The sequence below is a fragment of the Sciurus vulgaris genome (assembly GCF_902686455.1).
Source record: "Sciurus vulgaris genome assembly, chromosome: 4".
NCBI lineage: Eukaryota > Metazoa > Chordata > Mammalia > Rodentia > Sciuridae > Sciurus > Sciurus vulgaris.
Genome location: NC_136464.1, coordinates 121,988,583 through 122,001,380, shown reverse-complemented (window position 1 = coordinate 122,001,380; position 12,798 = coordinate 121,988,583). Strand labels below are relative to the sequence as shown.

The 12,798-nt window shown below is 30.5% G+C and overlaps 1 protein-coding gene across 2 annotated transcripts in view; it reads right to left on the bottom strand.

Moving 5' to 3' along the window:
• Positions 1-12,798, bottom strand: part of KLHL1 (kelch like family member 1) — a 425,106-nt gene that overhangs the window by 119,927 nt on the left and 292,381 nt on the right. For both annotated transcript variants that reach the window (XM_079135882.1, XM_079135883.1), the window contains one exon: positions 2,881-3,105. In XM_079135882.1, the coding sequence (XP_078992008.1) occupies positions 2,881-3,105 (225 nt within the window). The remainder of the gene's footprint in view (positions 1-2,880; positions 3,106-12,798) is intronic.

The window sequence follows — 12,798 nt, the reverse complement described above, 5'->3', positions numbered from 1 at the left end:
GAAGAACACAATGAAGAGAGAAAGGAGAAAAAGTAGGAAAAGAAGAGAAGGAGGGGGAAATAGGAGTAGGAGAAATAATGGGAGAAAGCTGAGAAAAGGACAAAAAGGTGAAGGAAAGTTGGAGGAAACAGGAGAAGGAAGGTGATCACCTATAATAAATAAAAATGAATTAATTAGTTAGATAAGAATTTGAAATAGGAATAATAAATAACCCAATAACTGCATAGAGATAAGGGAGGATATTAATACCATTAATGATTATAATGAATTATCAAGTATGAATTATGACAATGCACAATACAATTAACTCATATTAAGATGTTGATATGTGGTGTGAGTATTATGATGTATACAGATTGAGCACATTTTCAAGACTGGATATTAAATTTATCTATCAGGAAGGAATAAAGAGAACCCATAAAATAAAATTTAGAAGATACGATGAATTAAATAAGAAATATCAGCATTGATGCATTAAAAGTCCCTGGAAGAGAGATAAAGGTAAAGCAGACTCACCTGATATAGGAGAATCAGGACTCTGGGTCCAAGGAATTTTATTTACGTGGGTATGACATGTAATGTTGATGTTGTTGTGATTCAAATGATTATAAAAGAATATGACAGTTCATGGGGGAAGCACTCTTCCACAGGAGAGGACACGGAGCACAGCTGTTTTGGATTCCTCAGTCTGATTTCAACTGACTGAAATTTGGATTACTGTCTAATCAATCAAGCAGTTTTCCATATGCTGGGGTATGTCAGTCATTTACAAGAATTTTGAGATGAGAATTGTGCTCAGAAATATGTTGTGTTATGATTTTATTGCTAATCCAGTCAGTTCAGATATTTGGAGTACTGCAGGAGAGTATAAAAAAAAAAAAATAGCAGGGAGCAAAACAACCAGTAACAAGTAAAACAGAGAAAACGATTGACAAAGAGGATGGCAACATGATCTACCAGGTAATGGAAATGAAATGGAAACAACAGCAGAACAGAAGAGAGGCTTAGGTATGAAAATGTTGTACTACTAGAGTTGTAATTGGGTTTCTAAAACCTGTGGGAAGCACTGCATTACATTTCAGATGTCTGTGGTACTGACCTCATAGTTTTGTGTGCAGCCTCACTTCCATATGCACCTTTCACTGGGGTCTTAATTAGACACTTTACCAGAGCCTGTCCAAGAGAATCATCTTTGCCATCCTGCTCAGCACTGAGGTCTGAAGAGTCAGCAACCTGTGTAATAGGATTTGAGGCAAACCCTAATCCTACATACTTTTACACCTGAAGCTCTACCACTAAAAGTGTAGTCTAGTCAAAGTGGTTTAATGTGTTTTGTTGACATACAATTACCCTACATAATTGAGTTTTTAGCCTACATTAATGGAAATAAATTGAATGATAAAAACAAAAAGGGGGAAGAAGATACTAAATTCTAATTCTTCCAATCCAGTTATATTTCCCCAGCACAGAAATATACGTAGTTAGCTAGCTGGCTACTAAAAACAACACATACAAGTTTTATATGAAATCCTGTATCTTTCAAAATATATACTTAGAGAAAAGTACAGCCTAGAAGATACTTTTTTATATCATGATTATTAGCTGGGAAAATACAATTTGAGATTGATGCTTTTATCCATATTACAAATTAGTTTGGTTCACTGTGTTTTAAATACAAACTCTTATATGAAATAGAAGTTTAGAACTTTGGAAATATTCTCAGATATTTATCAATATTCCTAGTTTTACCTATGAGCAAACTAAAGAAACTGAGACCAACCAGCATAATAAAAATTAAAAATGTTTCTTTAGTTCAGAGATATTTTGTTGATGTATCTATCCATCTATGTATGTATGTACATATATATATATATTTAATTTTGCTTAGATCAAAAAGACAGTAGACACAAATTGGTAATAAATTGTTAGAAACTTCAGAGTGATTATTTATAGTTGCTTTTGAAGTGCTCTGCAATTTTGTTTTTCTGTAAGTCTGTTTATATCAATTAAACCCTGACATCTCCTTAATATGTATATTCCAAACACACAAACCCATTTAGCTACTTACCTGACATATTTCAAGTCTTTGAAAATAGTAATTTGAACTTCTCCTTACAAGCACCATTATACAAAGTACAAATTCAGCAAGTATTAGTCTTTATTAAATTTCACTATTTTTAATTGCACAGAACTTTACAAAGTGATTTCGTAATCTTTATTAGATTGTTACCTATTTAATAACCTTGAATCGGTGGCAAATCAGCAAACAGACTGATTTTAAGTACTGACTCTTCATACATACAGATATAAAATAGTAAATTAAAGATTCACGTATGGATTTTCTGAATCCAAATACAATTCTCCTTATTCTACAAGTTACTCCATAGAAAAGACCAGATAAATCGTATCATACTGACTTATGATGCCAGTTGTTATGTCACTGTTTCTTTAAACTTGTATTGCCCTTTTCCTCACAGATTTTTCAAGATAGACTCCATTAATAGCACAAACAGATAAAATTGCTTATCTAGCACTGTGGGAGAGGCTACCTTAATTTTACTCACTCACAGTAACTATTTCTTCTGGGCTGCACTAACTTTGCCTCTACATGATTCTTCATTTCTTTTATATCAAATATATGAATGTCAGATTGTGAAAACCTTAGTGATAGCCTGAGGACTATTCTCTTTGGTCTTCAACATCTCTCTCAACAGTTTAATGCACATTTGTCAAAACAGGAAAATGTCAAGAATTTAAAGGACAAAAAAAAACTATGCTTCAAATAAGCCCACAATTTGCATAAATGCAATAATAATTTATAGCATTACCATAGCAATAAAATATTTGTAATAGTAATATCAGTAAATTAATAGATCTTACCTAGACCATGTCTATGTGTTGACATTGGTGGTAAGACAGTCCAAGTCTTGGTTTTGGGATTGTAACATTCAACAGTGTTCAGTGTCTTTAAGCCATCTCGACCTCCAATTACAAAGAGTTTGTCATCAATAACAGCCACACCAAACTGCAGCCTTCTGCCATTCATCATCCCTGCCTGGATCCACAAATTTGTTCTGAGGTCATATTTCTCTATGGTTGTAGCTCCTGATAAAACATAAAATCAAATAGTCAAGAATTGCTACTATACCCAATAAAAATCCTGCCCCCAAGACAGTGTACAAACTAGGATGTGAAAACATTGCTGTCACATTCATTTTTCTTAAAGAAAAGAGTGGCAGAAAAACAAAGGAAATAGTAACTGGACTACTTTACTTTCTCTTCTTGTCAGACGCTAATGATCCAAATAGACACAAATGTTCAATTCTTTTAATTACATAATGCTCTCAAGGCTAAAATATTGATTCACTAGAAACATTGTTGGCCATGACAGTTTTGTCAGTAGATTTTAAAACTCCTCTCTATCCTGTTTGCCATTTTAAAAATGTGACATTGTCCCAGTTTGAAAAAACTTGGACAAGCCCTTAGTTAGGTTTTTGGTTTTTCTTTGGTACCAGGGATTGAACACAAGTGTGCTTAACCATTGAGTCACATGCCAGCCCTTTTTTAATTTTTTTTTTTTTAAAACAGGTCTCACTAGGATGCTTACAGCCTCTTTAAGTGTTTGAGGTTGGTTTCAAACCTGTGATCTTCCAGCCTCAGCCTCTCAAGCCACTGTTTTTACAGTCATGCACCATCATGCCTGGTAGACAAGTCCTTTTAAATGACTAAACTGTGTGTGTTATCTGTATAATTTCTGAAAGTAAACATCAGATGAAATAATTCTTACTTCATTATTACACAGTAATAATGAAACATTACTGTTTCTCTTTACATGTCTTATGTCTTTAATAAATTAAGATTTTAGAAGTCAACTGTAAGATGTTTAAGCGAGTATTTACCGTTTTTTAACCTGTTTTAAAAAATGATCTTAGAAATAGCTTCATAAAATTTAGCAACATAAAATATTATTCTATTCTTACTAACGTTATAATCGCAAAATAAAATATCTTTATCTAAAAGCTTTTTATACATTAAGAATTCTAAAAAAAATTCTATAACTGATTAATAAAAAAAGAAATTAAAGGATAAACTAAATTGCCGGTGAGACTTGTTTTAATGTGTTTATTCAATTCACATTGAAAATGTCTGCCAAGAATGAGATTACAAGTATTTACATGAAATGATATAGATAATAATTATAATACTGCTTCAGCATTTGTTCTTACTATGCAGACTAACATTCACCAATGCTTCTTTAAAGATTAAACACCCTTACAAAGAAAACTCACATTTCTGTGTACTTTCACTTCAAACACTGAAGATCTATTTTACTTGTGATACAAGGTTGCAAATCTAGGGAAAACATTCCTTTTGGGGACTCATTTATATTTTAAAACCTAACCAGCAATGAACAAAACAAACAAACATCTTGGAAAAAGAAGTTTTGCTAATTCATGCAGTTTATGCTCCATTTCTAGTCAAACCTATTAGAAGTGTAATAGTATAGATACAGGATTAGATGCATTAAATCTGCTTTCTGATGTAACTAAAAATAGAAGTTAATTCCCACATACAACTAAATTTGAAGCATTATGAAGCAATTGTTTTTAGATTAATATTAATTTTTAATGTTCATAAATTATGATAGTATTTACTAGAATTTATGCAGTATTTTAAATGTTTATTTTGTTTTAATGCATTTATTATATTTTATATTGAATGCTTTATTTCACTGTGTACAAATCAAAACTCCAAGGTGAACTACATTTGTTGAATATTTTCAAGGTCATCTGAATTATCAAATTTCAACAGCATTCCTATTATAATGAATGCCTAATTAAACATGTAATGTACAGGTGCCTGTCTCTTGCAGTTATTGACAAATGATGGCAACAGGAAGAATATAACCTAATTCTAATACACCCAACCCTATTAAACTCATATTATTCAGGTATGAATGGATAAGGAAGTATGTGAACAACAGACAGTTCTTTTAATTTCCAAAACCTTGCTTAAAAGCTCTGTAGAGAATTCAAGGTGCGGTTATGTACCTCAGTGGAAATAATTGTGAAGTGGAAATAATTGTGAATAATTGTGAATAATTGTGAAGTTAATGGTTCCTGAATAACCAAAGGAATTACTTTTCAAAAGGGAAAACTGAGCACTTGATATGACTTTCAAAGCCTTATCCAAATAAGCTAGATATGTCTTAACATCTCAATACATGACAAGGGATTTTACTAACTTCAGTTTTCAAAAGTGAACTTATCCTAAAGTTGCAACAGCAAAAATAGCAGCTTAGTCCTGTCTTCATTTTTCAAATTAGAATTTGTATTTATTCTGTATGATTGCTGTAAAAACAAAAGTCTCAAACTTAGTTGCATAAAAAACACAAATTAATTATTTTACAATTCTGTACGCCAGCATCTAAAACACAGTAAAATCAAGTGTTGGCAGCACTGTGCTCTTTCAGGAGTCTTTGAGAAAAACTGTTTTCTTGTCTTTAGCATCTTCACATTCCTATGACATCTGCTATGCTCAAAGCCAGCAACACTGTATTTCTCTGACATTGACCATTGTGATTACACTGGACTCACCCTAACTTAATTTGACAGCTTAATGTAGATAAAAATAATCTCTTTATGCTAATGTCCACTGATTTGCAATCTTAATTTTTTTGCATAAACTTAATCCTTCCTTTGCTATGTAATCTAATATGTTCCCAGATTCTAGAAATTAGAATATAGACATTTGGGGATGGCATTATTCTGGTTATCCTAGAAGTTAAGGCCTATTTTCACTTCACTCTTCAATTATACTTAGTTACCCAAAGTTTAATAATAATAATAACAATGATAACGAATCTTTTCTATTTGTAGAGCATATTGTACTATTTAATGTAATCCATCATACTATTATTCAGTTACCACATATTGTGTTTTATCTACCTTTTAACAATGACAAAGCTCCTTTTATAATTTTTATAATTTTACCGATGAAATTATTAATAATAATGTTTTTTAAGAAATAGTCTCACCAATCTATTTAATTAGCTGTTTATTTAGCCTAACTTTATTATTATTCTTATTTTTGTGAGTTATTTTTCTTCATTTGTAAGGGTATACGTATTCCCTTTGTTGTTGCAAGAAGAATTTGAGCCCTTACTGTTTCTTAAAATAAACACAATTACTGTGATTATAGTTTTAAAAAACAGTATGAATATGAGTGGGCCACTGTTGTGGTAAGTAATCACTGTGGAAAAAATGTAAAATTTATTTTAAGACAGTTACTTTGGAGCTACCTTATTAATGAAACCATTAATGGTTATCTCAAGTGCTTACAAAGTGAATATATGACTTTAAAATGTGTGATTATAGCATAATTTTCTAAAATAAAAAATACAGTAAAACATGTGACTGCATGTCCATGCATGTGCTGACAATTTCTGTAAATGGGAGAATAGTCATATTATCTAAAGGTAAAAATTGTCATTGTTTTATTGCCATTAGAAAGTTTGTACTAGGTGCCAGTTGATCCAACTTACTAAGAAGAGGCAGCAAACCAGATTCTTTTTTAAAATTTGGAACCTCCAAATAATGAAGGCATGCAACTAATTTATAATAATTTTTAAGCCCATTAAAACATATATGACCATGACTAATACTAGTCTTCGGTGACTATTAATAGGAGTCATTAAATCTTAAATTCTAGACTAGCCCTGTTAAAGCATTTTGAATCCTACATTGACTCTTAGAGGGGAATTTTGCTGTTATCCTGTGAGCTTTCACTTTGTGCAGTAATAATATTATCTTGTATAATTTTTATTATAATTTAAGAAACTATAAAGCAACTGGTACAACATCCTATCAATGTCATATTTTTTTCAATTGTAAAGGAAAACATTTTTGGTATGTAAAGAACATGAAATAAAACTAGATATATATTTTTTTGAGACTTTATGGATACAACTACACATATGTGTATTTTTATATACTTCATAATTCACTTATTATCAATTATGTTCCTGATAATGGTTAGTATTTTAGTATTTATAATAATACCAACTTTTTTGGTTGTATGATTTAAAATAATTCCTAATATGATCATTTTCTGAAAAAGCAGTCATAATACCAAAGAAAATAATGAGATGCATATTGTTTGCATATATTTTATGAAATGTTTATTAAATAAATCTTGAGCAAAGGGATTTTGAGTAATAATTTACAAACATGACACTGTATTTTCATAAAAACCTGAAGAAATAGATACTATTTCTATTCAAATTTTATATAAAATATCCAATTTGGAGAAAACTTCATTTATTAGTTCAGTATCTTACTGATACTTCTTTTAAACATTTCATCTTATTAAAGAAAGAGTTAGTTGCAACAAAACATGTATGGTAGGCAGAATTTTAAAAATTCCCCATCCTGAGATGTAATGTCTATTTTTGGGAACTGTGACTATGACAAAATGTCAGCCCATTGATTGCAATGCTACATGGTTCTGTCAATCTTATGATAGGTATATTACCTCTGTGGCCCTGATGATGTGACCCCTTAAAAATAGAGCTATTTCTCCAGTTGATTATAAAAGAGAAAATCAGAATGTCTCGGAACTTGAACAGGATTCAACTTAGTATTGCATGTTTGAAGATGAAGACACAGGAGAAGGCATGCAAGAATTCTGTAGGTGCTGAGAGCAATCCTTACCTAACCCCCAGAGAGGAAATAGTACCTTAGCTCTACAATCACATGGAAAGAATTCTGTCAACAATCTGAATGAGCTCCATAGTAAAATCTAGTGAATCTTGATTCTCGAGGTCTTAAGCAGAGCATCCAAACCTGCCATTCTGGACTTTTAAGCATAGAAATTTGAGAAAGTATGTGGCAACTGTTTTAAGCAATTATGTATGTAGTAATGTGCTATAGCAAGAAGAAATAAATGTTAGTTCATTTTAATTTGCATTTTTATAGTCTGTAAATTTTTTGTTTTCCAAGATCAATAACAAAACTAGAAGGTGTTAAATACAAAATGAATACAAAAGTATTTCCCTCATATAAAAGTGAGTAGATTCTTTTCAAGATATAAAACTGGGAAAAAGTGCTCAAGATGTTATCAAAGCACAATTCTGAGTTTCTTTAGAAACAAATATGAATATTTGGGGGCAAGAATGATAGGAATTAGTGCTTGCACATTCTACTTTGGAATTATAGATGATAGAACTTTCCCCATTATATATAATTCAAATATTTAGTAACCTCATTTATTCTGAACACAGTACAGAATTAAGTGATAAAAGTTTTTGAATTGACAAACTAGTTGTCACAAAAGGCTCCTATAAAGAAGATAAAGTTCTTCTATTCAACACACCAGAAAGGCCCTCAGGTCTTCTCTCAAAGCTTTTTTTTTTTTTTTTACCATAATTTTAATGTAATATTAATAAACTCAGTACCTGACTTGCAAGCCATTTTACAAACCCATAAATTAGGATGATCTTGGGCAGCTGAAAGCAGCAATAGCTGACACTAAGTGAGTAACCAGGGGGAAAATGCATTAAATTAGCACAGAACAATCATTTATGACTACTCAATGAAAAAAATTGAATTATCAAATGTATAAAGAGCTTTTTAGTTCAACACTGATGTTGATCTTTATGCCATCAAGTCGTTACAAAAAGGTTAAATTATACGAGATATATTCTTTCTAAGAAAGCAGAAAATACTGAGAAGTATTTTTGAAAACTTTGAGGCCAAAGATATTTTTCACAATGTATAAAATATAAGACCTTAAACTTTAAAGAGAATATGATTATAATTAATTACTTATTTTGAAATTTTCATGGGATAAGCACTTCATTGACTTTTACATATCCACATATTTGTGAAAAATGGGATTGTGGAATGATATTTATTACACTCATATAAAAGTTATTGCAGGGAAAATATTTTTCAAGTAGAGATAGAAATTTTATTTTCCAGATAATTTGTTATATTTTGTAAGGATGTTCTTATAAATATCTTATAATCATAATATTTATGTTCCAAATAAGCAATAAAGTCACATTGTCTCCTGATACAAAACATTTGTAAAATAGTTATAGACTGATGCATAGTTTTATATATATGTCAAAATTTATCATTAATTTTAACACATAATTTTGAAGAAGGTATATAAATTTTGAAATTTCAGCATTATGCTTAATTTAAACTAAATTCATTAAACTCAGAAAATACAAAAAGGATTCCTACCTTGTGACTTATAGCCAAAGGAAAGAAAAATATATGTAAAATGTTTCATTATTGTATAATAATTCACTTCAATGACTAAAAATTATTGTTTTTAAAATTAAAAAAAAAAGATGTCTGGAAGTTGGCAAATCAGAAAAGCAAAATGCCAAGATCAGTGAGATTTCTTTATAAAAATGAAAATCACTTAGATTGTGAAAAGAAGAACCTATTCAACATAACCACACTAAGAGTAAATTAAGTGAAAATAAAATCAGCAAGCTAAGTGACTGTATCAGATGATTCAAAACACTACTGAGAGATGTCAATTGAATGAATGATAAAAACTATACTGATTTTAAGTGAGATGACTGTGGAAATTACTATATTATATAGCCATAACTAATAGAATAATGATGTTTTACAAGATATTTTAAAAATTGTATAGGCATTACTATGAAAATTCAAATGCAAAACATTAGGAAATAAATTTTTAAGAGAGATGATCTCTAATACAGAGCAGTACTAAGGGGAAAAAAAAACTTACCTGACATTAAAAAGTACTGCATAACTGTAGAGATTTTTTTTAAGTTACTGATGAAATAAAGTGGTTATATTAATAAATCTGAAAAGAAAGCCAGGAGTAGTCAGACATGGGCATTTAAAAAAAATATAAAAGTGGTTATACACATCCATGGAAAATATTTATTATATAAAAATATATTAAGATATATCAGTATCCTTTTGAGAAAAGCAAACTTTGCTTCCTGTCTTACTACTTATTTCAGAATGCATTTTAAATGAATCAATGATGCAAGAACAGCTCAGCAACCACAGAACTCAATTAGTTTTTGGTTTTTCTTCTCAGGACTTCACAGGTATTAAATGAGACAGGAAGAGCCTGAGTAACCTGCCAGGGTCATAGCCACACTCTAAAAAGAACTTCGAGTGTTCCAGAAGATAAAAAAAGTAGGCAATCAAATTTCACTTCCTAGTGGACCTGTGATTAAAGGTCTATTTGAAAAAATTACAAAACTCAGAAGTTATAAATTATTTATTAATATATTTTACTACTAACCACCTACATAAAAATTTTTTAAAATTATACAAATAGTGAAGCAAACAAAAACAGAAATCTGAGAATATACACAACAAAATAAATTTAAATGGAGGTATAAGTATTGCATAAATCAAGAAAAATGGAAATATTCAAATATAAAACATGCCAATGACATTAACAGCACTTAGTAGGAAATGATTATGAATAACATTAGAAAATTTACTTAACTTTCCTATCATTAAAAAGTTTAATTAGATGTTCCAATAGATTTCAAAAATATAAAATTTTTATGTTTGCATCAAACAGCTTATTGACATTAAGTCAATACAAATTTTTTAAGAGGGGTGTGTGTGTGTGTGTGTGTGTGTGTGTGTGTCTGAGTGTGTGTATGTGTATTTAAATATGCAGTAAATTTAGGAAATGGGAAGTTGAATTTTTAATGTGCAGCCTATTTTAAGTATTTTAGAATAAGTATGACTTAGTTCTATAGTTTAAATTCTAATTCATTGTTTTTAAAAGCAGTGTCTGGTGTTGCTAGTGACATCACAGAATAGAGGCTTTCAAAATGAAAAACCAAAGTTTAAACTTATTAATTCTACTCATTTACCTTTTTATAGCAAAGAACTTTGTAGTAAATGAACACACACATTAAAACATTATTATGAGTGTGTGTGTATTTTCATCTTGGTAAATGCTTATTAAAATCATGTTTCACATTTTCACATTAAATATTTGTTTTCATAATCCATGTCATTTGCCAAATATGAGCCATGCTCTTATTATCCATAAATTATTCATTATTATTAAAATGCCCTATAGCCTCGTAAACACCTTCTATAAAATAATGACTACAAGTATTTTAACTTTTGTTGAAAATCTGTACACTGATGAATGAAATAAAAAGAAAACATTCATGGCAATTGGGTTCCAGTATTGCTGGACATATGGCAAAAATATAAGTCTTAGTAAAAGAATAGGAAGTTAATTAATCTCCACCTAAGTTATAAACCTTTGGAAAATACATATTTTTTCCTGTTTCAAAAATGAGCATGCATCTTCACAAAGCTAGTAATTGAGGAATCTTTGTGATTCACTGAATTTGTTCATTTCAAAATGAAGGATTACATTAATAATGCCACATTAAGTATTAGGATAGTGATTTCTACTGTCTCTAAATCTTTTACTTCTTATTCTCTGAGAGTCTCTGTCATAGAAGTAATTTGCCATAGCCCTGGGGAGTCTCCTTTGCCAGAGAGTAGGCACACATTGAAAGATTAAAACCAGGTATTCATAAAACATGCAAAAACATACTCAGACTTATTCCCCTGTGGATCTACAAAAGGAGAGTTAGTGTGGAGAAAGGAACTATTTATTATTATTTGCAGTACATTCACAGGGGCATGGACCACAAAAGAATGTACTGAGATTTATTTATTTAATATGTTGAATATTTATAATAAAAATGATGGACATTTCATCACAACATGAATAATTTCACATTCAATCTGTATTTCTTGAAAGACCTACATAATGTTAGTGGTGTAGTCAAATCCTCTGACTATTAAGGGGAAAAATAAAGTTTTCATTAGATTAAATTCAGAATAATTTTAATTATAATTTTAACCTTGCACTATCCTCAGAAAAGCAACCTGAAATGGTTACAGGTTAGTCACTAAAATTTGTCTCTTTCTAGTAAAGATAAGGCTGTGAAAGGCAACTTCACTGATAGTTGATTCACTATCCACCTGACAGTCTCCTTTCATTCCTGGATAAAGCATGGCTTCAGGGGTCTGAAAGTCCCTTGTCTACAGACTCACTGGGAAAGATACAAACAAGAATTTAACACATGAGCTTCTTTCCTAACTCTAAACATTGTTAGGAAACCGATAGCATGACTTAGTTCTTCCCTTGGGACACTTAGGGAAGCATGGTTCTCCAATAAAATATCCCTTTGCAACAATAGGAAATATATATCTATTTCAGAAGACAGTTCTGTGTATGTGAAAAAGCTAACTGGTCTTTGGCTGACAAGATGTTATTCAGGGTTTTGAGTTTCTTCTGTAGCTTTCTGAAAACTGGTGACCTTGAACTGGCAATCTCCAATGATACAGTTCAAGTTCAAAGAAAGAGTGCTGAAGTGGAACCAAAGTGACTGAATGAGGTTACCGAGACAGGCATCAAGTCAGGAGATACTCAAAGGCCAAAGATGAAAAAATAAGATTTCTTTTTTATATTGCTTTTCTTTAGAAAAAGTCATACAGCACTTTAAAGTTATTGCAACTGCCTAATTGCAAATGCTCAGGTTTCTTTGGCACAGAGTTGTAAGTGAATCATTTCCTTAAAGCCATATTATGATTACTAGTGAGTAAAATGCTTTAAAAAATAACTAATTATGGAATTACAGAAGTGAAAACTTGTGCTTCCAAAATTCTAGATAGTTACATATTTTCCAGTTCAAGTCATGGAAGCAAAAATTAGGTCAAGATGGTTAATTTCACCTAGATATTTCAC